A 26489-nucleotide genomic window follows, 5' to 3' on the forward strand; every position below is an offset into this window, starting at 1 on the left:
CTGCAAAAGAAGGTTTTGAAATGCAGATAGCCTTTATCAAACAGGTGTTAAGAAAACAGCTTGTGACTGCTCAAGCTGTAAAACTGATGCCTATCTTTCAAGTCAAAGCAGATTGAACTTTTAATTATATGCAAAAAAGCAATACATCGCACCTTCTTTGAAGTTAATTATTTTAGTAAGCAGCTAAAAAAGAATTGCGAGGATCATTGTTTAGGTATGAAATCCTGCTGACACCAGGTGAATATGGGATGCTGGAGACAACGTGTCCACGAGAACACATGTTAACCCCAAATCGGAGTCAAAGTTCTGAGAAGTTAAGGGCACTATTTGATAATAAAGCAACTTTAGAAGTGACAGAAACCAGATGTAACACCCCTCGAGGATCAAAGCACTTTTGCACATCACAAGGGAAACAATGTCATCAGAATTCGATGAGCTGAAGTCATGCTCAACATGAATACATAGTCGTGTTAGAAATAATTCAGATTAAAGGTACCTTGTACAATCAAGCTTAAAATAAAGTTACCTTACAATAATGTCATGTAAACTTAATAACTGCTAGAAGGAGAATATAAACCCTAAAAAAGGGGACAACCAGCAGGGTCAGCTCTCATAGCTGCCCTCGGTCATGGGAAGGATAGAGCACAGAAACCGGAACATCGAATCCATCTGAGGAAGACCAAAAGCTAAAGAGAAAGATTGTCAAGGTAGATCTGAAGGTCTTTTCAACCAACCAGGAGAACCCAGAAGCAAGATCTTTTTACTTTTCTGTAAAGACAGTGATTGCATCTTTTAAAAGAAAAAATATAATAATAAAATAACTTGAAGTTTTAACCTGAAACAGTGGTTATTACAAAGTCTACTTTACTTACTTAGCAACGCGGGACCCAGGATCGATGCTACTAAGTGGTAAGTAGATGAAATCTCCGATGAAGATATGGGTTATACCGGGGGATAACTTGAAAATATAGATTAACCCGAATTGCACCCACCTAGGTCTGCATTGGAGTCCCTGTTCACCATTTAGAATGTCTTATTGACCCTTTTTGGTATAGGGGGAATTCTAAGAATGGTGGTGAGTTTTTTACTTCAATATTTATTATTTAGTAGCGATAAACCAGTAAAACATTTACAAATATCCATAGGTTCCCATGAACACTGAGTTTTTTTGTAGTGGCTATTGAAAGTTGGTGAGGTAAGATTGGGAGGAGGTCATCGAGTCATAGAATTCACAGCGCAGAAGGAGGCCATTCGGCCCATCGAGTCTGCACCGGCCCTTGGAAAGAGCACCCTACTTAAGCCCACGCCTCCACCTTATCCCCGTAAACCAGTAACCCCACTTCACCTTTTTTGGACACTAAGGGCAATTTATCATGGCCAATCCACCTAACCTGCACATCTTTGGACTGTGGGAGGAAACCGGAGCACCCGGAGGAAACCCACGCAGACACGGGAAGAATGTGCAGACTCCGCATAGACAGTGGCCCAAGTCAGGAATCGAACCTGGGACCCTGGAGCTGTGAAGGAACTGTGCTAACCACTGTGCTACAGTGTTGCCCAGGTCTGCGGGTTCTGTCTGAGTTGGAGACAGATGGAGAAACATGGGGCTGGATTCTCTGTTTCTGCATCTAAGCGGTGATACCAACGGAGGATCCATGATGTTCCACGACGGAACAATCGGTGCCACACCCGCACTGATTCCAGTACCGGTGAGGGGCTAGCACCGGCACCGTATGAAATACCTGCGGAACACGTGAAAAATGTTGGGAGAATCGGCAGGTCCGTGCTGGACATGCGCAGGGCTGACAAGCTGCAGCCGCGCGTACGATTACACCCCCCACACACGCACCGATCACGCCCAAAACGATGGCGCCAGTTGTGCTGTCCACTCCGACCCCACAGCCCACTTCCTGGCCACCTCCTACTATTCCCCCCAGCCCTGGCAGAAGCCCCCCGGCCAGCGGCACGTCTGCCAGCGAAGGATGCCGGTGCTGGACACTGTCCGTACTGTCAGGTGGATGTACCTTTAAGAAATGTACCTTTATCAAATAGCAGCAGTGATGTCAGCGTGTGGGTGGAGCTTGGCTGTCTGTCTGTCTTTTACTTTCGTTTTGAGCTGTAAAGCTGCCTTGTGGCTCAGCTTTTGGTTTTGTTTTCAGAGTTGGAGAGCCGTATTCAAAGCAAGCAGATGTGTAATGATCTCTCTCTCTTCAAGCTAAAGAATGCCTTCAGCTCACTTGATGATTTCAAAGTAATACCTGTTTCTGTAGAGAATTTAAACCTGCTGTCTTTATTTAAAAAGGGTTTAACTTATGGATGTTGCTGGGAAAGGTATTAAGGGTTACCTATAGAGGATTGTATCTGTGGGGTTACGTGTGTTGTCAGTCGATAAGATGTTTACTGTGTGTTTATAAAATGTTAACTGGGTTCATAGAATAAACATTGTTTTGTTTTAAAAATACTTAAGGGCTCTGTTGCATAACACCTGGAGAATGGATCCTTGTGCTCCCCGTAGCCAAAATCTATTAAAAGTCGTGGATCAGGTGAACTCCATGATATACTTTGGAGTTTTCAAAACCCTGGCCCATAACAGTACGCCCTCTCTCTCCGCAGGCGGCAGGCCAGACTCAGGACTGTTCAGACAACACTTGGCACGCACCGTCGGGAACTCGGCCCATTAGAGGCGGAGCATCGTGGATTGGCCCGATAATGATATGCAAACATGGTTGCGACTGCGTGCGGCGTGCATCTCGATGATGCCAGTTTGGAGGGGGCGCAGCATCATGATCCGGCATCAAACCAGCGCCTGCCGCGATTTTCATGTCGGGAGCCATTCTCCGCCTGATTGCTGTTACCGAGAACAGCTTCGGGCAACAGAGAATCCTGTCCATATCGAAAACATCCACTGAATTCCTTTCATCAACTTTACTTGGCTGAAACATTTGACATCATTTGTGTTCTGCAGCTTTTATTTGCGCTCATTTGGGATCAATTGTGCCCATGTGTAATCATTTAGCTATCACTTTACAGCAATTGCACTCAAAAGCTATCATTTAGCTTTGACAAAGAGTCATTCAGACTCAAACCTGGGGCGGGAGTCTCCCATCCCATGGCAGAGAGTCCACGCTGTCGTAAACGCCGTCGCGTTTTACGACGGCAGGAACGGGCCGCTGCCAGGAGTAATTCTGGCCCCTATAGGGGGCCAGCACGCCGCTGGAGCAGTTCGCGCCACTCCAGCTGCCTATCCTGGCGCGACTGTGCGCCGCGGGTTCCGCGCATGTGCGATGGCCTCCTTCAACACGCCGGACCCGACGCAACATGGCGTAGGAGTACATGGGGCTGCCGCGTTGGATAAGAGACCGGGGGACAGAGAGGCCGGCCCGCCGATCGGTGGGCCCCGATCGTGGGCCAGGTCACATTGGAGGCCCCCCCGGGTTCGGAGCCCCCTCCCCCCCACCCCCCACAGGCCACCACCCGACCCTTGCATGCAGAGTTCCCGCCGGCTGCGAGCAGGTGTTGACGGCGTCAGCGGGACTCAGCGTTTTAACTACTGCCGTTCGGCCCATCCCGGGCCAAGAATCGGCGGATTGGCCGCGTAGAGCGGCCCACGACCGGAGGCGTGCCAAACACGCCAGCGCCAATGGCGGAGAATCGCATGCCGCCGTCGAGGCAGCATGGCCCAGTCGCGGGGAACCTCCGGCCCCGCCCAGGGCTGGGAGAATCCCGCCCAAAAGCTCCTTTTCTCTCCACAGATGCTGTCAAACCTGCTGAGATTGTCCAGTATTTTCTATTTTTATTTCAGATTACAGCATCTGCAGTAATTTGCTTTTATCATTTAGCCATCTTTTGATATCAATTGCACTCAAAACCAACCATTTAGCTATCATTTAACATTACATGTACCGTAACTGACAGCAATGCAATTAATTGCCCCAAACCACAGTGCTTAAACATTTGAAACTAGAAACCTCACTTCTCCTTCGGACACCAAAAATGATCAGAGCTTCATAATAAAATTTAGCTAACTTCAGCAAAAGCAGACCCCGTTTTGATAAAGCACTTTTGCGTTTTTCTTTACAACTTATGTTGTTGTTCTTTGTTTGTTCTTTGTTCTTATAACATATGCTCAATACTGTGCCGACCCACCCGACCACCACCTCACACCTATGAGAAAACAGCGGTTTTCTCCTAGCAGCCACACCTCCCAAGAGCAATTTTCTTCCCCAACTCCTGCTCCCAAATTCTCACCATCTCACACCAATTTTCTTCCACCTGCCCGCCCCCCAACTTTCAAATGTAAAACTTTTCAACTGGGGTGAATCAACTCAGATGTAAAATGGGTTTTAGAAATTCAGGGAAATCATGGACCCTTCTAATTGCAGAGGTTCTCTTCCTTCCACCCCTACATCCCTCTCTCACTCTCTCCCCTCCGTTCCTCCACCCCCTTATTTCTCCCCTCCCTCCCTTCCAAAACCTCTTTCCCCTCTTTCCCATTGTTTTCTTTCCCCTGCTATCCTCCCTTTCTCTCTTCGCCGCCTTCTTTTACCCATCCTCCTGCCAACTAGAATCTCCATTTACAGGGCTGGCTTTTTCTGGCGCAGTCCTGTGCAAGTTTGAGGTCGGACTGGGAGCAGAGTGGACCATGGCAATGAGGTAAGCATTGGGCAAGTCGGGGGCTGAGGGGGTGGAAGGTGTTCGCGGGAAGCTCAGAAAAGGGGGTTCGTGGAGAGCGATCAGGAGGTCCCAAGGCCTGCAACGTCAATGAGGCCCTGATAATCGCTGAGGCCCAAAGGCCTGGAAGAAGGAAGAGAGAGTTGGCAAGGAAGGAGAGAGAGTTTGCAAGAAGCAGGGAAATTCTGCGGGGAGGGGGTATTGAGGCAGAGAAGGTGGAGGGAGGTTGAGAGGTTGGAGGACGGGGCATCGTTTGAAGGGAGGGGAAGTGTTTGGGGGAGGGGAGAGTTTGGAGGCAGGAGGCAAGGGGATAGACTGAAGGGAGCAGAGATTGGAGCAAGGGGGAGGTTTTGAAGGGAGTAGAAGAGTCTGGAGGGAGGCAAAGAGTTGGGTGAGAGTTTGGACACTAGATGGAGAGTTTTAGTGACTCAAGGGAGAGGGGCAAATATTTTTCTATGTTCTAAAGAGCTTAGAAATTGGAGGGAGAGAAGAGGAAGAGTTTAGAGTCTGAGGGAGTGGGTGAGTTTGGAGACTGGTGGGGGAGACGCAAGAGAGTTTAGACCCTGAGACTTGGGTTGGGAAGGGGAAGTGTTTAGATGCATAGAGGGGAAGAGTGGCGGAGTGGCGGATTTCGGAAGCATGGAGGGTAGAACATAGACCATAGAACATTAACAGCGCAGTACAGGCCCTTCGGCCTTCGATGTTGCGCCGACCTGTGAAACCACTCCAAAGCCCATCTACACTATTCCCTTATTGTCCATATGTCTATCCAATGACCATTTGAATGTCCTTAGTGTTGGCGAGTCCACTACTGTTGCAGGCAGGGCATTCCACACCCTTACTACTCTCTGAGTAAAGAACCTACCTCTGACATCTGTCTTATGTCTATCTCCCCTCAATTTAAAGCTATGTCCCCTCGTGCTAGACATCACCATCCGAGGAAAAAGGCTCTCACTGTCCACCCTATCCAATCCTCTGATCATCTTGTATGCCTCAATTAAGTCACCTCTTAACCTTCTTCTCTCTAACGAAAACAGCCTCAAGTCCCTCAGCCTTTCCTCATAAGATCTTTGCTCCATACCAGGCAACATTTTGGTAAATCTCCTCTGCACCCTGCTTCCAATGCTTCCACATCCTTCCGAAAATGCGGCGACCAGAATTGCACGCAATACTCCAAATGCGGCCGCACCAGAGTGTTGTATAGCTGCAACATGACCTCATGGCTCCTAAACTCAATCCCTCTACCAATAAAAGCTAACACACCGTACGCCTTCTTATCAACCCTCTCAACCTGGGTGGCACCTTTCAGGGATCTATGTACATGGACACCGAGATCTCTCTGCTCATCCACATTGCCAAGAATCTGACCATGAGCCCAGTACTCGGTCTTCCTGTTATTCCTTCCAAAATGAATCACCTCACACTTTTCTGCATTAAACTCCATTTGCCACCTCTCAGCCCAGCTCTGCAGCATATCTATATCCCTCTGTAACCTGCTACATCCTTCCACACTGTCGACAACACCACCGACTTTAGTGTCGTCTGCAAATGTACTCACCCACCCTTCTGCGCCTTCCTCTAGGTCATTGATAAAAATGACAAACAGCAACGGCCCCAGAACAGATCCTTGTGGTACGCCACTTGTAACTGAACTCCATTCTGAACATTTCCCATCAACCACCACCCTTTGTCTTCTTTCAACTAGCCAATTCCTGATCCACATCTCTAAATCACCCTCAATCCCCAGCCTCCGTATTTTCTGAAATAGCCTACCGTGGGGAACCTTATCAAACGCTTTACTGAAATCCATATACACCACATCAACTGCTCTACCCTCGTCTACCTGTTCAGTCACCTTCTCAAAGAACTTGATAAGGTTTGTGAGGCATGACCTACCCTTCACAAAGCCATGCTGACTATCGCTAATCATATTATTCCTATCTAGATGATAATAAATCTTGTCTCTTATAATCCCCTCCAAGACTTTACGCACAACAGACGTGAGGCTCACCGGTCTATAGTTGCCGGGGTTGTCTCTACTCCCCTTTTTGAACAAAGGGACCACATTTGCTATCCTCCAGTCCTCTGGCACTATTCCTGTAGCCAATGATGACATAAAAATCAAAGCCAAAGGCCCAGCAATCTCTTCCCTGGCCTCTCAGAGAATCCTAGGATAAATCCCATCAGGCCCCGGGGACTTATCTATTTTCAGCCTGTCCAGAATTGCCAACACCTCTTCCCTACGTACCTCAATGCCATCTATTCTAATAGCCTGGGTCTCAGCATTCTCCTCCACAACATTATCTTTTTCCTGAGTGAATACTGACGAAAAATATTCATTCAGTATCTCGCCTATCTCTTCAGACTCCACACACAACTTCCCATCCCTGTCCTTGACTGGCCCTACTCTTACCCTAGTCATTCTTTTATTCCTGACATACTTATAGAAAGCTTTTGGGTTTTCCTTGATCCTACCTGCCAAATACTTCTCATGTCCCCTCCTTGCTCGTCTTAGCTCTCTCTTTAGATCCTTCCTCGCTACCTTGTACCTATCAAGCGCCCCGACTGAAACTTCACACCTCATCTTCACATATGCCTCCTTCTTCCTCTTAACAAGAGATTCCACTTCTTTGGTAAACCATGGTTCCCTCGCTCGACGCCTTCCTCCCTGCCTGCCCGGTACGTACTTATCAAGAACACGCAGTAGCTGTTCCTTGAACAAGCTCCACATATCCAGTGTGCCCAACACTTGCAGCCTATTTCTCCAACCTACCCCTCCCAAGTCATGTCTAATGGCATCATAATTGCCCTTCCCCCAGCTATAACTCCTACCCTGCGGGGTATACTTATCCCTTTCCATCACTAACGTAAACGTCACCGAATTGTGGTCACTGTCCCCAAAGTGCTCTCCTACCTCCAAATCTAACACCTGGCCTGGTTCATTATCCTAAACCAAATCCAATGTGACCTCGCCTCTTGTTGGCCTGTCAACATATTGTGGCAGGAAACCCTCCTGCACACATTGTACAAAAAACGACCCATATAGTACTCGAACTATATCTTTTCCAGTCAATATTTGGAAAGTTAAAGTCTCCCATAATAACTACCCTGTTACTTTCGCTCTTATCCAGAATCATCTTCGCCATCCTTTCCTCTACATCCATATAACTATTTGGAGGCCTATAGAAAACTCCCAACAGGGTGACCTCTCCTTTCCTGTTTCTAACCTCAGCCCATACTACCTCGGAAGATGAGTCCCCATCTAGCATCCTCTCCGCCACCGTAATACTGCTCTTGACTAGCAGCGCCACACCTCCCCCTCTTTTGCCTCCTTCTCTGAGCTTACTAAAACACCTAAACCCCGGAACCTGCAACATCCATTCCTGTCCCTGCTCTATCCATGTCTCCGAAATGGCCACAACATCGAAGTCCCAGGTACCAACCCATGCTGCCAGTTCCCCTACCTTATTTCGTATACTCCTGGCATTGAAGTAGACACACTTCAAACCACCTACCTGAACACTGGCCCCCTCCTGCGACGTCAAATCTGTGCTCCTGAACTCTATACTCTCATTCTCCCTTACCCTAAAACTACAATCCAGGTTCCCATGCCCCTGCTGCATTAGTTTAAACCCCCCCAAAGAGCACTAACAAATCTCCCCCCCAGGATATTTGTGCCCCTCAGGTTCAGGTGTAGACCATCCTGTCTGTAGTGGTCCCACCTTCCCCAGAAAGAGCCCCAGTTATCCAGAAATCTGAATCCCTCCCGCCTGCACCAACCCTGTAGCCACGTGTTTAATTGCTCTCTCTCCCTATTCCTCATCTCACTATCACGTGGCACGGGCAACAACCCAGAGATAACAACTCTGTTTGTTCTAGTTCTGAGCTTCCATCCTAGCTCCCTAAAAGCCTGCCTGACATCCTTGTCCCCTTTCCTACCTATGTCGTTAGTGCCAATGTGGACCATGACTTGGGGCTGCTCCCCCTCCCCCTTAAGGACCCGGAAAACACGATCCGAGACATCACGTACCCTTGCACCTGGGAGGCAACATACCAAACATGAGTCTCTCACGCTCCCACAAAATCTCCTATCTGTGCCCCTGACTATCGAGTCCCCAATTACTAATGCTCTGCTCCTCTCCCCCCTTCCCTTCTGAGCAACAGGGACAGACTCCATGCCAGAGGCCCGTATTCCATGGCTTACCCCTGGTAAGTCCCCCCCCACCCCCCACAAGTATCCAAAGCGGTATACTTGTTTCTCAGGGGAATGACCGCAGGGGATCCCTGCACTGACTGCTTCTTCCCAGTCCCTCTTACAGTTACCCATCTATCTCCAATCTTTGGTGTAACTAATTCCCTAAAGCTGCTATCTATGACCCCCTCTGCCTCCCGTATGATCAGAGGTTCTTCCAACTCCAGCTCTAGTTCCCTAACTCAGTCTTGGAGGAGCTGGAGATGGCAGCACTTCCTGCAGGTAAAATCAGCAGGGACACTAACGGCATCCCTCACCTTGGGGAACATTATCAAATGCTTTACTGAAATCCATATACACCACATCAACTGCTTTACCCTCATCCACCTGTTTGGTCACCTTCTCAAAGAACTCTATAAGGTTTGTGAGGCACGACCTACCCTTCACAAAACCGTGTTGACTATCCCTAATCAAATTATTCCTTTCCAGTTGATATTCATCCTATCTCTTATAAACCTTTCCAAGATTTTTCCCACAACAGAAGTAAAGCTCACTGGTCTATAGTTACCGGGGTTATCTCTACTCCCCTTCTTGAACAAGGGGACAACATTTGCTATCCTCCAGTCTTCTGGCACTATTCCTGTAGACAAAGATGACTTAAAGATCAAGGCCAAAGGCTCAGCAATCTCCTCCCTAGCTTCCCAGAGAATCCTAGGATAAATCCCATCCGGCCCAGGTGACTTATCTATTTTCACACTTTCCAGAATTGCTAACACCTCCTCCTTATGAACCTCAAGCCCTTCTAGTCTAGTAGCCTGAATCTCAGTATTCTCCTCGACAGCATTGTCTTTTTCCTGTGTGAATACTGACGAAAAATATTCATTTAGCACCTCTCCTATCTCCTCGGACTCCAAGCACAACTTCCCACTACTGTCCTTGACTGGCCCTACTCTTACCCTAGTCATTCTTTTATTCCTGACATATCTATAGAAAGCTTTAGGATTATCCTTGATCCTATCTGCCAAAGACTTCTCATGTCCCCTCCTGGCTTTTCTTAGCTCTCTCTTTAGGTCCTTCCTACGTGAGAAGAAGGTCACGGGTCTGCCCGCTTGGTTGAGGGTGGCCGCCAGAGCTACGTCAGACGCATCGCTCCCGACCTGGAAGGGGAGGGACTCGTCGATGGCGTGCATCGTGGCCTTTGCAATGTCTGCTTTGATGCAACTGAAGGCCTGGCGGGCCTCTATCGACAGGGGAAAAACTGTGGATTGGATCAGTGGACGGGCCTTGTCCGCATAATTGGGGACCCACTGCGCATAGAAAGAGAAAAACCCTAGGCAGCGCTTCAGGGCCTTGGAGCAGTGAGGGAGGGGAAACTACATAAGGGGGCACATGCGTTCAGGGTCGGGGCCTACAATTCCATTTCGCACTACTTAGCCGAGGATGGCGAGGCGGTCGGCGCTAAACACGCATTTATCCTTGTTATATGTAAGGTTAAGGATCTTTGCGGTCTGGATGAATTTTCGGAGGTTGGTGTCGTGGTCCTGCTGGTCGTGGCCGCAGATGGTGACATTATCGAGATACGGGAATGTTGCCCGTAAACCGTACCGGTCAACCATTCGGTCCATCTCGCGCTGGAAGACCGAGACCCCATTGGTGACACCGAAGGGCACCCTTAAGAAGTGATAGAGCCGCCCATCTGCCTCGAAGGCAGTGTATTTGCGGTTACTAGTGCGGATGGGGAGCTGGTGGCAGGCGGACTTAAGATCCACCGTGGAGAAGACCTTGTAATGCGCGATCCTGTTTACCAGGTCGGATATGCGGGGGAGAGGGTACGCGTCCAGCTGCGTAAACCTGTTGATGGTCTGCCTGTAGTCGATGACCATCCTATTCTTCTCCCCGTTCTTTACCACCACTACTTGAGCTCTCCAGGGACTGTTGCTAGCTTCAATGACTCCTTCCCTCAGTAGCCTTTGGACCCCTGACCTAATAAAGATCCGATCCTGGTGGTGACGGGTTTGCAATCCGGGGTGAGGTTCGCAAACAGGGAAGGCGGATCGACCTTGAGGGTCGCGAGGCCGCAGGCAGTGAGGGGGGGGGGGCGGGTATAGGGCCGCCGAATTTTAAAGTTAGACTTTGGAGATTACACTGGAAGTCTAAACCTAGGAGTGTGGCTGCGCAGAGGTGGGGAAAGACGTATAGTCGGTAATTTTTAAACTCCCTTCCCTGGACTGTGAGGTTTGCTACACAAAACCCGTTTATCTCCACTGAGTGGGAACCGGAGGCCAGGGAGATTTTCTGATTAACAGGGTGAACGAGGAGAAAACAGCGCCTTACCATGTCGGGGTGTATGAAGCTCTCCATGCTCCCAGAGTCGATTAAGCAGGACGTCTCGTGCCCGTTGATTAGTACTGTTGTTGTAGCAGTTGAGTGTTCGAGGCCGAGACTGGTCCGAGGCTAATCGCAGCAGTTGAGTGTTCTCTTCGGGCGGTGTGAGGTCAGCCGAGCTGGGGTCCTGGGAGTCCATCCAATATGGCAGCTCCCATTGGCGCACATGGCTGGGGTGCACAAAATTGAGGCGCCCATCCATCGAACGTGGCGTCCGCGGGACAAGATGGCAGGGGGGGCCGCACTTGGCCCTGGAGGAGGAAGATGGCGGCGCCCGCTAACCGCACAGGGACCGTGGAGAAGTTTGTGGTGGCGGTCCGCATTCGCCGCCGGAGACCGCGGCGACTGCACGGGCCTGGCATAACCCCGCGAAGTGGCCCTTTTTACCGCACCCCTTGCAGGTGGATGCGCGGGCTGGGCAGCACTGCCGGGGGTGCTTGGCCTGCCCGCAAATGTAGCAGCGGGGCCCCCCGGGGTTGCCAGGCCGCCTTGCAGCACAAGCTTGTGGGGGGATGGGGGATGTCTCGGGGTCGGTTGCAGAGGGGTTCCACCCTGCCATGGGGGCTGCCGCGCGTTCGGGAATGTAAGCGCGGGCGTTTCTGGAGGCCACATCCAGAGAGCCTGCAAGGGCCCCTGCCTCCTTGAGGCCTGGGGTGTCTTTTTCCAGCAATCGCTGGCGGATTTGGGAGGACAGCATACCTGCCACGAAAGCGTCCCGGATCAAGAGTTCTGTGTGGTTGCTTGCCGAAACTTGCGGGCAGCTGCAGTTTCTCCTCAATACCAGGAGCGCACGGTAGAATTCTTCCAGCGATTCCCCAGGGATTTGTCGCCTCGTTGCTAGCTGATGTCCGGCGTAGACCTGGTTTACCGGGCGAATATAATGTCCTTTTGCTCCATTGCTGCATCAAAGTCGTCTGCATCCTCAATGAGGGCGTAAATTTACGGGCTCACCCTCGAGTGCAGGACTTGCAATTTCTGTTCTCCCGTGGGTGTGTTTTCGGCCGTTCCGACACACCCTTTAAAACACGCCAGCCAGTGCTTGAAGGTTGCCGCTGAGTTCGCCGCGTGGGGGCTGAGTTGCAGACACTCCGGCTTGATTCGGAGCTCCAACCTTTTAAATCTAACTTATTAAATTGATGCACGATCAATGACCACGAAAGCGAGGTTGTAGTCCAACTGAAGGCTTTAATAAGCTAGATGCTTTCCCCAGCAGCTCAGGTACAGAAAGAAGGCTGCTGGGGCGGCATGGGCTCTTATAACCCACCTTGCAGGGCGGAGCTCCCATACAGCTTGCCCAATAGGAAACGTACAATATCTACCAATGGTGTTCCAGCATTACCAGGTACCGTATTACCTCTACACAGACTACCACACTCTGTTACAATGTACTCATTAAGAATTCTAACCTTGCACTGCACCTCCATATATTTTGTCCCTAACTGGACCCACCATAGCTTCTACTACCCACTTAGAATCCGAGTAGAATATTTTTGTGCTCCTATTTATGTTAACTGCCGGACAATTTTCATTTTCTGTCAGTCTTATTTGTTAGAGTAAACTCCAGCTGGCTGAAAACTTCTTATGTTGTGCAGAGGCAAATGAGTTTTCTAGCTGCTTTCTCCTAATGTGTAAAAACAAGTTGTCATCTTATTGTAGGTTTTGATGAAATACCTTCAGTTCTCTAGATACCTTCTTCTTCTGTGGCTGTTGAGATTTCGCAGCTCTAGCATTTAAACGCCGACTAAGTTCCTCTTCTATGCTTTCAGTCAAGCCTTCTGTAACAGAAACATACAAAAACAACCATAAAAATATAAGACTTATAAAACGAATATTGGTCAAACTACAATATACATTAGTTCATGCAGTTATAATACAATTTGATATGCTTCAGCTCATTTAAAAATATGGGAAGATAGTTAACATAAACAATAAAATGAGTCACATTTTGTCTGGATTGTGTCAAGCTTTTGAGTGTTTTGCCAGTACATCCAATAAGGCAAGTGGAGGGTTTTCCATCACAGTCCTGACTTGTATTTTGTAGTCATTAGAGAAGTTTTGCTGATCAGGAAGAGAGCCAATTTCTGGACCTGCTGTGATATCCATGGCAGTTATGTGTTTTTTGGTCAAAGGTGACACCCAGGGTGTTGGTGGTGAGGAACATGCCAAAAGGGTACGAAAAAAAGGCATGAAAAAAGAGAATATCTTGGGATTTCCCCTACTTTTACCAGCCAGAGCTTTCTCATATCCCCTCTTTGCTCCCCTAATTGCTTTCATAAGCTCCATCCTGCACTTTCTGTACTCCACTAATGCCTCCAATGATTTGTTCCCCTTGTACTTGCTAAAAGCCATTCAATTCTTTCCCATTGTGTCCTGAATATCTCTGGTCATCCATGGTTCTCTGGGCTTGTTACTCCTTCCTATTGCCCTAGAGAGAACATGTTGGGTCTGTACCTTCCCCATTTCCTTTTTGAACACCCCCCACTGCTCTTCAGTAAATTTCCCAGTCTGCCTTGGCCAGATCATGCCTTAGTTTACGAAAGGTTCCTTCCACAGGCCCAGATCACCTTTGTTTAACTTTATACTGGGGATCCATTCTTACCTCCCACCTGCCTCCATGCTGAACACTAACCCTCTTTGACCTGTTCAATCATCAATCTTCCCATCAATCTTTGAATTCTTCTGTGGAGTTTGCATTGCATTGGATGGCAGGTATAAGCAAGTGAAGTTAAAGAAAACCCAAAGATGTTTTACCAATGTATTAATGGTAAAAGGTTAGTTAAGGGAAAAGTAGGACCCATCAGAGATGAAGAGGGGAACTTGTGTATAGATGCAGCGGCTGTGGGGAGGGCTTTAAATGAATATTTTGTTTCCATGTTTACAAAGGAAATGGATGTAGATGTTGTAGTTCAGGAGAAACATGGTGAGATATTGAATAGGATTATCATAAAGAGAGAGGAAGTACTCATAGGGTTGGAATCCTTGAAAGTTGATAAGTAATCAGGACCAGATGGATTGTTTCTAATGCTACTGAAGGAGGTCTGGGAGGAGATAACAGATGCTCTTAGAATGATTTTCTAATCCTCACTAGTGGAGATACTAGAGGATTGGAGAAATTCAAACGTGGTTCCATTGTTTAAAAAGGAATCAAAGGAAATGCCAATTATTGGACAGATAGATATTGGGCTGGATTCTTCCGCCCTGCCCGTCGCAAGAACACCACGGGCGAGAGGCGGACAAATAAGAAGTCCATTGACCTTGGGCGGGATTCTCCGGTCACCAAGCGGACCCGGCCGGAGAATCCCACCTATATAGTCTTATGTTGGTGGTGGGCGAATCAATCCTGAGATAGGATTAACTGTCACATTGAAAGGCATGGACTAGTCAGAGATAGCAAGGATTTGTTGAAGGAAGGTCTTGCCTCATGAATTTTATTGAATTCTTTGAGGAAGGGTTGATGAAGGTAATGCAATGGATGTTGTGTACATGGATTTCAACAAGGCATTTGGGGAGGTGATGGCATTGTGGTATTGTCACTGGACTAGTAATCCAGAGACCTGGTGTAATGCTCTGGGGATCCAGATTCAAATCCCGCCATGGCAACTGGTGGAATTTGAATTCAATAAAATATCTGGGATTAAAAAGTCTGATGATGACCACAAAACCATTGTAAAAACCCATTTGGTTCACTAGTGTCCTTTAGGGAAGTAAATCTGCCATCCTCAGCTGGTCAGGCCTACATGTGACTCCAGACCCTCAGCAATGTGGTGGACTCTTAACTGCCCCTCAAGGGCAATTAGGGATGGACAATAAATGTTGGCCCAGATTATGACGCCGATGTCCCATGAACAAATTTTTAAAAACGCTCCCACATGGCAGATTAGTCAAAAAGTGAAAGCCCATGGGACACAGAGCAATGTGGCAAACTGGATTAAAAAGTTGGTTTAGTAATAGGAAACAAAGGGTAGTGACTGCACTTGCAAAAGGTAAGTTGTTTCAAGTGGTGTTCCACAGGGCTCGGTGTCAGGACCCTTACTGCTTGTGTTATACATTAATGATTTTGATGTGAACATGGGGGGGGGGCATAATTGGGAAATTTGCAGACGATACAAAGATTGGCCGAGTGTAGACAGCTATAATCTCCAGAATGATATAGATTGGCTGGGAGGTAAAGTGGTAGATGGAATTTAACACAGAGAATTGCGAGGGCATGCAATTAAGGAGGTCAAACAGTTCTAGGGAGTAGACAAAATGGAAATATATTAAGAGGGATAGATGAAGTGAGAGATTTTGGAGTACAAGTATACAGATTCCTAAAGGCAGCACTTCAAGTAGACAATGCTCTCCTTCATTGGTATAGAATATAAAAGTAAGGACATGATGTTGGAATTGTATAAAACACTGGTGAGGCCACAACTGGAGTATTGTGTGCAATTCTGGTCACCATATTACACAAAGTACATAATTGCTCTGGAGAGAGTGCAGAGGAGGTTTACAAGAATATTGCTAGAAAAGTGTAGCTACGAGGAGAGATTGGATAGGTTGGGATTATTTTCCTTGGAACAAAGAAGGCTGTGGGGTGACTTAATTGAGGTGTACAAAATTATGAGGGGAAGAGATAGAGTAGACAAGATAATTGTTTCCCATGTTGGCGAATTCTAAAACCAGGGGAATAGAATCATAGAATTTCCAATGCAGAATCAGGTCATTCTGTCCATCGAGTCTGCACTGGCCCTTGAAAAGAGCACCCTACTTAAGCCCACACCTCCACCCAATCCCCGTAACCCCACCTAACCTTTTGGACACAAAGGGGAAATTTAGCACGTCCAATCTACCTAACCTGCACATCTTTAGACTGTGGGAGGAAACCAGAGCACCTGGAGGAAAACCACGCAGAAATGGGGAGAAAGTGCAAACTCTACACAGGCAGTCACCCGAGGTTGGAATTGAACCCAGGTCCCTGGAGCTGTGAGACAGGAGTGCTAATCACTGTGCCAACATAGATTCAAGATAAGTGACAAAATGTGTAGAGGTGACATGAGCAAGGACTTTTTAACGCAGAGGGTACTGGGAATATGCAATTCGCCATCTGAGTTGGTGGTGGAGACTGAGACACTCAACTCTGGGGCAGCACGGTGCCGCAGAGGTTCGATCCCGGCTCTGGGTCACTGTCCGTGTGGAGTTTGCACATTCTCCCCGTGTTTGCGTGGGTTTCGCCCCCACAACCCAAAGGTGTGCAGATAGGTGGATTGGCGACGCTAAATTGCTCCTTAATTGGAAAAAATGAATTGAGTACACTAAATTTTTTTTAAAAGTACCTGGATCTGCACCTTAAGTGCTGTAAGCTACAGGGCTATGGACCGGGTGCAGGAAGGTGGGATTAGAAAGGGCACCTGGGTGTCCTCGGGCTGGCATGGGCAAGATGGGCTGAATGGTCTCTTTCCGTGATATGACTTTTCCATGGTTCTAATATCGTAGGAAAGTGCTTAAGCTCTCATTTCTTGGAGATGGTTATTTATCTGACACTTGTGTGGCACAAATGCTAGTTGCTATTGAACAGCTTCAAGTTCAGATGTTTCCTCTTTATTATCTTCAACTGCCGAGCTAACTGGTTAACACTGCTGCCTCACAGCGCCAGGGACCTGGGTTCAATTCCAGCCTTGGGTGACTGTCTGTGTGGAGTTTGCACGTTCTCCCCATGTTTCCATGCGTTTCCTCCGGGTGCTCTGGTTTTCGCCACAGTCCAGAAATACGGTACTTAGGTGGATTTGCCGTGCTAAATTGCCCCCTATTGTCCAAAAATGTGCAGGTTATGTGGGGTTACGGGGTGGGCGAGTGGGCCGAGGTAAAGTGCTCTTTCAGAGGGTCGGTGCAGACTCAATGGGCCGAATGGCCTCCTTATACACTGTAGGGATTCTATGGATGCCTTTTCAGTCCTTCCTATTCTGCCACAATAACGTACCTGTAAGAATGGCAGAACCCCATTTACACTTGCTGCATTTCCACACAGTTCCAGTGGCAGGACAAGAGTTGATCAGGAGAACCTCCCAGTCATGGTTATTAATTCAAGCAGTACATTCCACAGCCTCATAACCTTCTGGGTGCCAAGATTTCTGTTCCTCTCGAATCTCTTACATTTCACATTGTATCTCTGTTCTTTCATTGTAGACGTTCAATTACTGGACATAAGTCTGTTTCTGTTTTCTGTGCACAATTTTCAAAATCTCTATCAAACTAGCCTAAAATCCCCTTTGTTCTAATAGTCACTGTTGCAATCGTAACTGAAAGTAACCTTTTAAGAATGAGGTTGTTGTCCATCTATTGGAATGATCCTTTACCTTATCAGAAGATTTTTGTATCTGGAAGAAGGTATTAATGAAGATATAACTGAATTCTGAAACCAACATATTTGGAAAGACGCACAGTACAGCCTGTTTCCATTTTTCTAGGAGAAATAGCTTTGGAACTGTTTTGACAACAAGGTCAGCTTAACTGAAGTGCAAAATAACCTTTTATTCGTGATTATGAAGTTTATGGCTAGTTTTTCTAATGTTCTGCAATAGTGTTCGGCAAGGACTTTTTCTGATAAAAACATTTTTGGCAGGCTTTGCTGTAAAATAGGTGTTAGATTCAAAGTTGTCAACAGTGTAAGGATCCTCCTGTAAATCTCTGTTTGTCCTTTGATTGTATTTTAGAATCATGGAATCCTTACAATGCAGGAGGCCATTCTGCCCATCAAGCCTACACTGACCCTTCGAATGACCACTCTACCCAGGCCCACTCCCCCTTATAGCCGTAACCGCATAACCTAACCTAGAACATAGAACGATACAGCGCAGTACAGGCACTTCGGCCCATGATGTTGCACCGAAACAAAAGCCATCTAACCTACACAATGCCATTATCATCCATATGCTTATCCAATAAACTTTTAAATGCCCTCAATGTTGGTGAGTTCACTACTGTTGCAGGTAGGGCATTCCACGGCCTCACCACTCTTTGCGTAAAGAACCTACCTCTGACCTCTGTCCTATATCTATTACCCCTCAGTTTAAAGCTATGTCCCCTCTTGCCAGCCATTTCCATCCGCGGGAGAAGGCTCTCACTGTCCACCCTATCTAACCCCCTGATCATTTTGTATGCCTCTATTAAGTCTCCTCTTAACCTTCTTCTCTCCAACGAAAACAACCTCAAGTCCATCAGCCTTTCCTCATAAGATTTTCCCTCCATACCAGGCAACATCCTGGTAAATCTCCTCTGCACCCACTCCAAAGCCTCCACGTCCTTCCTATAATGCGGTGACCAGAACTGTACGCAATACTCCAAATGCGGCCGTACCAGAGTTTTGTACAGCTGCAACATGACCTCCTGACTCCGGAACTCAATCCCTCTACCAATAAAGGCCAACACTCCATAGGCCTTCTTCACAACCCTATCAACCTGGGTGGCAACTTTCAGGGATCTATGTACATGGACACCTAGATCCCTCTGCTCATCCACACTTCCAAGAACTTTACCATTAGCCAAATATTCCGCATTCCTGTTATTCCTTCCAAAGTGAATCACCTCACACTTCTCTACATTAAACTCCATTTGCCACCTCTCAGCCCAGCTCTGCAGCTTATCTATGTCCCTCTGTAACCTGCTACATCCTTCCACACTGTCGACAACACCACCAACTTTAGTGTCGTCTGCAAATTTACTCACCCACCCTTCCGCGTCTTCCTCTAGGTCATTGATAAAAATGACAAACAGCAACGGCCCCAGAACAGATCCTTGTGGTACGCCACTTGTAACTGAACTCCATTCTGAACATTTCCCATCAACCACCACCCTCTGTCTTCTTTCAGCTAGCCAATTTCTGATCCACATCTCTAAATCACCCTCAATCCCCAGCCTCCGTATTTTCTGCAATAGCCTACCGTGGGGAATCTTATCAGACGCTTTACTGAAATCCATATACACCACATCAACTGCTCTACCCTCGTCTACCTGTTCAGTCACCTTCTCAAAGAACTCGATAAGGTTTGTGAGGCATGGCCTACCCTTCACAAAGCCATGCTGACTATCCCTGATCATATTATTCCTATCTAGATGATTATAAATCTTGTCTCTTATAATCCCCTCCAAGACTTTACCCACTACAGACGTGAGGCTCACCGGTCTATAGTTGCCGGGGTTGTCTCTGCTCCCCTTTTTGACCAAAGGGACCACATTTGCTATCCTCCAGTCCTCTGGCACTATTCCTGTAGCCAATGATGACATAAAAATCAAAGCCAAAGGTCCAGCAATCTCTTCCCTGGCCTCCCAGAGAATCCTAGGATAAATCCCATCAGGCCCCGGGGACTTATCTATTTTCAGCCTGTCCAGAATTGCCAACACCTCTTCCCTACGTACCTCAATGCCATCTATTCTAATAGCCTGGGTCTCAGCATTCTCCTCCACAGCATTATCTTTTTCCTGAGTGAATACTGACAAAAAATATTCATTTAGTATCTCGCCTATCTCTTCAGACTCCACACACAACTTCCCATCCCTGTCCTTGACTGGTCCTACTCTTACCCTAGTCATTCGCTTATTCCTGGCATACCTATAGAAAGCTTTTGGGTTTTCCTTGATCCTACCTGCCAAATACTTCTCATGTCCCCTCCTTGCTCGTCTTAGCTCTCTCTTTAGATCCTTCCTCGCTACCTTGTAACTATCCATCGCCCCAACTGAAACTTCACACCTCATCTTCACATAGGCCTCCTTCTTCCTCTTAACAAGAGATTCCACTTCTTTGGTAAACCACGGTTCCCTCGCTCTACGCCTTCCTCCCTGCCTGCCCGGTACGTACTTATCAAGAACACGCAGTAGCTGATCCTTGAACAAGCTCCACTTATCCAGTGTGCCCAACACTTGCAGCCTAACCTGCAGGATGTGTTGGCATTGCTGATGACTCATCTTGATGGACTTGGCTATTGGCCAACGAGCGGTTTACTTTTCTGGGCTCTTAGCTGATGACCTGTGCTGATTGGTGCTGACCGTTTTGGAGTGTTGAGGCAGGCTTCACCTGGTTTTTAGTTTTGGTTTGATCAAGAAGCTAGAGGACCACAACCCTGTTTTCTCTCTCTCTTACCTGATGGACTCTGTCTAAAGATTCAAAGGAAAGACCTTTCTCTACAGTTAGATTGAACTGCAGGAAGTTCAGTCCAGAGGCAGCTGCAGGCAGGGCCCGTAGTTTAAAGAACCCTCTTTAAAATCTCATGATGGGAACTCTGTTTTTCCTCATATAGCTAGGGGACATTCTGGTGGAGTTTGAAACAAATTACACAGGCCTGAGGCGAATCTTCTGAGTGAAGGCCTAGGTTAAAAAAGTGAAAGTGCCTCCCCAGAGGGAATTCCACAGTCTGGAGATTCGGAATAAATGTTCCATCCAGAAAATCTTATGAGCCATCCAACCGGTGGTTCTCAATCACTCCACATCCTGGAAGGACAGGCAGCTGAAAAAACAACTTCAACATCCAAAGCAAGGATACTCATCTTCCATCTCACATTAATCCTTTTATTTTGCCCCACTCCCCTCCATCTTTATGTCTTGTGTGTGTTTAGGTAGAAGGTGGGACAGTAAACGGGGGGGCTGTAGTAGATTAGCTGGCCATTATTCTAGTATAGTTATTATGTGCCTTACCTCTATTGTTGTTATGAATAAACAGTTGCTGTATTTCACCTACAAATCTGGTGCTTATAAATTATTGGAGCAGTCAAGGGCCAAAGATTGCGGAAACCCTCTACGAATTATTGGTCAATTCACTTGTGTTGGGACTCCGGGAGGGCCTATGGGGCTGGAATTAACCATGCACTAGCCCAGGTTGTCGTAACAACAGTCCTGAAACTGTCCTTGATAAACCTACACAGAAAGATGGACGGTCCTCATTGGCTATCTTGTATTTGTGGGATCACATCATGGCAAAACCGTTAACTTATTGTTTCTGCCTATGGTAGAAAGGTTGGGAGTCAGCAGGCGGCTGTTTGCTTTAGAAACATTGAAACCGATTGACATGGCTAAAGCAGGTTCAAGACCTTGTAATGTAAGGTATGGAAGTTGAACACAGTGGTAGAACAATTTTTGGAGCAAAAATGTACCCACTCAAGTGAGTGAGATGGATATGGAGTTTGATCACTTCAGAACTTTGTTAATCAGGTTGTATCTCACTGTCTAATATTCTGATTGTACCCTTTTGCATCTTAACATCTTTTTACTTTTTGCATTGTAGTTTTAAGTACCAAAGACTGAATCTAATATAAATGATTTAAACTTTCGAAATGGTACAAAAGAGCTTCAAGGCCCATCAAAATTAAATTTATTTAGATAGTCTCAAGTTTTTTAAATGAGAGTTCAGGGCAGAAATCTGTAAACAAACATTAACTGGGCATTAAATGGCGAAGCTCTATTTGAAGCATTGGTTGTTGAATTACAGGGCAGAAAGTTTACATTAACCCACTGGAAGGTTGTAAATTCTTTGGATGGCCTTCCCACTGGACTCTTGCCCATCTGGATCTCTCTGCAGTTTACAGTTGGACAGCTGAAATCTACCGTCCTTTCCCCCCCATCTGGCCCTTGCCCCAATTGAGGCCTTTAAGCTGCCAATTAATGACCACTTGAGGGAATTTTTCCCTCATCTCAATTTTCTGTCGTCAATAGCCTCCTTTCAAAATCTTCCCAAAAGGCCTGCAGGTGCTCCCTCTCCTTGGCCTCTCCACCAACTCTCCCAACCCCTCTGCCCAACCCCAAGCTCTCACCTCCCCTTTCAATCCTCAGACCCTCACACTTATCTGATCTTGGATTCCTGGGATATGGACTCTGGGGGCTGCTTGCAGTCCCAGTTCTGTCCATTGGAGCTTCTGGCATTGTTGAGACTCGAGACCTGCCAGCCAATCAGATTGGCCAGCCGCTCTCTGAAGTAGTTCCTCCCAAGTGAGGGGCGAAATCTCAACCGCAGTCAATTAATCCTTGATGGAGCGTTACGTTGCTGCAGGGCAGGCATTATTGGCAAGAGGCAATGGGGATAATCTTCACAAATTGGGGTTACTTCCAACACTTCTGCAACTGAATAATTTTGGAGCTGAATTTCTTTTTGATGCTCCTACCTGACACAGGTTGAAAACTGCAAAGGACAAAATATCTCATCAAGTTTGTGTGTCAGTTAGTCTACACTCGTCAAAATATTTTGTGATTAAAAAGCATTAAATTTTATATAGTAAAAATGACAGGCATACTCTCAACAGACTTTGGTCCAGCACTGTTGTTTTCAGTTGATTTCTGTTCCTCAATGACGCAGACTTCCTCCAGTTCACAAGTTTCAGACATTTCATTTTTGCTGCTCTCAGTTGAAGTAGAAGTGTCTAAACTTAGATTGCCTATAGATACACCTGAACCAGACGATGTGCTGCTATATGGAAAAGAAAGTAACATATTTTAACACATAATAAATAAGTTATCATGTGTTTTCTGAATATGACTTTCTTAAAACCACTTGTTGAACACAAAATTGGCTGCTGTGGCATTGCTTGTTACTAGCAGTGCTGCTGAGGTTTTGTGTCAATTACAGAGTACAAGCTGCACTGGCGGCTGCTTCCTGAAGAGCCTCCACAGCTTTAGTATAACAGAAGTACATGTGCAGGTGCTCCCCTTGTGTACATTGAAGGATTGCGAATCACTACAATCCTGAAAAACAATGACCGAACAGGCTGATGCAATGCCAGTATTGCAAACGTAGGGTGGCAGATGAGTGGCTAAGGTGGAAGGTAAGTATGTGAGGAAGTAAGGTGGGTCAAGAGATAGTTGAGCCGTGTGGTTAGGAGGGTTCTTGTGGAGGGTGATTGGGAGGATAGCTGGAGGGTCAGTAGTCAGGTGGTCGAGATGTAATAAGGTCTGAGGGATAGTTGGTTGGTCGGTTGGGAATGTGGGAAGGAGGGTGTGGGGGTCAGGGGGTGCTGGTAAGGGTGTCAATAGTATAGTTACCCAGGAGTTAGAACTGATTTTGATCCTTACAAGTGCAGAAAGGTAAAATGGGTGCCACTCTAGGACAATTTAAAGAGCCACTCATCAGATTGCAAGTTATTTTTCACATACATATGATGGTCAAGTTGTTGGAAGCACTAAGGATTGTTATTAGAGGTGTTTACAGTCAATAAGGAGAGAGGAGATCTGGGCCCTGTAATGGGGGCAGTTGTCCCATTACCGCCTGGACAACCAAATAACAGCATATGTACCGAGATTCGCACCCAGGGTGACAGTTATCAGTGCCTGCAAGACACAAATATATGAATATAGCAACAAGTATTAGGAATAGGCTATTCAGCCAATCGAGCCTACTTCACCATTTAATAAGATCATGGCTGATCTGATACCTAAAATTTATCTACTTCTGGCTTTAAAATATTCAAAGGCTCTCCTTCCACCACCTTTTCTTAGAAGTGTGTTGTGTGGCACTCAATTGAATGCCCATTTAAAGTCCATGTGCATCACATCAACAGCATTACCCTCATCGACCCTTCCTGTTACTTCCTCAAAACATTCCAGCAAGTTAATCACGATTTCCCCTTTAGAAGTCGATGCTGGCTCTTCCAATCAATCCACATACTTCCATGTGACTATGAAGAATAATTGTTTCATGAAGCTTGCCCACCACTGATCTTAAACTGACTGGTCTATTAATGCTGGGCTATCCTTGCAACATTTTTTTAAAAAAATGTTATTGGAGGTATTTTCAAATACATACAGAAATAAAACGAGCAGCTAATAGCAGCAATAGTAAATAATAACAACCACTCCCTCCACCCATTTTACACCCAGCCGCCCCCTAAAACCCAAACAAAACACAACAAACATCCCCCCACATGGACATTAGTGTTCCTTAAAGAGGTTAATGAACAGCCTCCACCTTGTGGAGAACCCCTCCTCCACCCCTCTTAAGGCAAACTTTATTTTTCCAAAGTGGAGCAACTCTGCCAAGTCGCTCACCATATCCCCACTTTTGATGGCTCCGCGTCCTGCCAGCACAGCAAGATCTGCCTCCGGGCTATCAGGGAGGCAAAGGCTACCACATCAGCTTCTTTCTGCACCTGCACTCCCGGATCCTCCAAAACTCCAAACATCGCCGCCATCCATGCCTTCAGCATTACGTTGGCAAAATCTTTCCAGAACCCCTCCAACTTTGGACATGCCCAAAACATATGGACATGATTCGCCGGTCCCTCTGCACACCTATCTTCCACCCCTGAGAAAAAAACAGCTCATCCAAGACCCCGTCATATGAACCCTATGCACCACCTTAAACTGTATGAGACTCAGTCTTGCACATGATGAGGTTGTGTTTATCCTCCCCAGAGCCTCACCCCACACCCCAGTTTGCAATGCCCCTCATACCTTCTCCTCCCACTTGCGCCGCACCTCCTCCACCAGTGCATGGATTCATCAGCTCTCCATATAAATCTGACACCTTGCCACTGCCCATCTTATCTTCGGACAGCAACTTGCCCTGTAGCGCTGGAGGTGGCAGCTGCAGGAACAAACCCAACTTCTTCCGCACAAAGTCCCTCACCAGTCGGCAGCTGAACCTATTCCTCTTTGGCAGCAGGTACATCTCCTCAAGCTTCCAATTCTGAAAACTTGCCCCCCACAGATAGGTCCCAAAAATACTCTATCCCCAACCGCCCCCATCCCCGAAACCTCGCATCCAACCCTGCCAAGGCAAACCTTTGGTTGCCAAATAATGGCGCCCACAGACCTTCCATATTTCCAAGTCTGTATGTAATATTTCCAAATTTGTTGGTGGCCCAAAACTAGGAGGGAATGGGAGTGGTGAGGAAGATTTAAAGAGGCTTCATGGCAATTAAGACAAGTTGAGTGAGCAGGTAAATACATAGCATGTACAGTATAACATGAAGTTATCCACTTGTTATGGGTCAGAGTTTAGAGAACCCCAAAGTGTAGCATGGAGGACAACTGACCCACAACTTTTAATGGATTGTGGTGTAGGGAGCACACGGCGCACTCTACAGGTGTGATACAGCATAAATGAACAAGTGTTTTTTAAAACAAAACGATGTTCATTCTATCAACTCAAGTTAACCATTTTAAAACAACCATTGAATATCTTAACACCCATTAATTCAAAGATAACCCCCAAAGACTAAGTAATCGTTTCAGCTGTCCTTTTAACATCCAAAAGACTTAACCAATCTTCAAACAGGAGCACATTAGGTTACATTCCATATATATATATAGTGAGAAAGGGCTCAACCGTGCTGCTGCTTTTGGTTACTTCACCCCTTTGTTTTCTTCATGCAGCTCACTGGAAACACACAGACACACCCAAGCCTGCGATGGAAGGCTTATCGTATGAGGATAGGTTAGGTTGACTAGGCCTGCATTCACTAGAGTTTAGAAGAATGAGAGGGGATCTTATTGAAACATATAAAATTCTGACAGGGTTGGACAAACTGGATGCCCAGATGTTGTTTCCTGTGGCTGGGGGTCTAGAGTTAGAGATCACAGTCTCAGGATATGGGGTAGGCCATTTAGGACTGAGATGAGGAGAAATATCATCACTCAGCAGGTGGTGAACCTGTGGAATTCTAAACCATAGAAAGCTGTGGAGGCCAAATCACTGAATATATTTAAGAAGGAAATAGATACTTCCGGTGTTGAGCGTACTGGACAGGAGCTCCCGCTGGTCAGCGGCATTTCGGCGTTTTCTGGGGGTTTCCCCGTGGTTTCGCCGGTCGCGATTTGTTCGGCCGTTGGGGCCTGAGGGACGGGTGCCGGGTCGGGCAGGTTTGGCACCAGTGGGGACCCCCGGGACCGGAGGAGCAGGGGCATCGAGCCCGAAGCAAGCGGCGGGGGAGGAGCATGGCCTGAGGCGAGGCCTGAATCCAGCACAGATGTAGAGGGGGAGCAGCGCACACCGGGTGGCCCCCCGCTGAAAATGAATGTTTGGGATGTTTGAAGTCCGGTCCCAGGAGAAGAGATGTTTTGAACTTTGATTTTTGAAAATATTTTTTTTAATTTTAAATAAAAAAAATTTTTTTAAATTAATTTTATGATAATTTTTTTAAATTAATTTTTTTATTTCATTTATATATTTTATTATTTATCTCGAGATTGAAGAAAGAAGGACAGAAATACTAAGTGGTTAAGGGATGCCAAAAACAGCTGTGAAGAAGGGAGGAAACACGGGTTCGCCGCCAAAGGAGAGGA

The 26489-nt window shown here is 46.8% G+C and overlaps 1 protein-coding gene across 9 annotated transcripts in view; it reads right to left on the reverse strand.

The window, feature by feature from the left end:
• Positions 1 to 26489, reverse strand: part of dzip1 (DAZ interacting zinc finger protein 1) — a 646334-nt gene that overhangs the window by 39360 nt on the left and 580485 nt on the right. For 7 of the 9 annotated variants that reach the window (XM_072476252.1, XM_072476251.1, XM_072476248.1 and 4 more), the window contains 2 exons: positions 22505 to 22677; positions 12920 to 13023 (listed from right to left, as the gene is read on the reverse strand). In XM_072476252.1, the coding sequence (XP_072332353.1) occupies positions 12920 to 13023; positions 22505 to 22677 (277 nt within the window). The remainder of the gene's footprint in view (positions 1 to 12919; positions 13024 to 22504; positions 22678 to 26489) is intronic. The other 2 variants (XR_011935128.1, XR_011935127.1) reach the window with 1 other exon arrangement.

This window comes from Scyliorhinus torazame, chromosome 15 (assembly GCF_047496885.1).
Source record: "Scyliorhinus torazame isolate Kashiwa2021f chromosome 15, sScyTor2.1, whole genome shotgun sequence".
In the NCBI taxonomy this organism is placed as follows: Eukaryota; Metazoa; Chordata; class Chondrichthyes; order Carcharhiniformes; family Scyliorhinidae; genus Scyliorhinus; species Scyliorhinus torazame.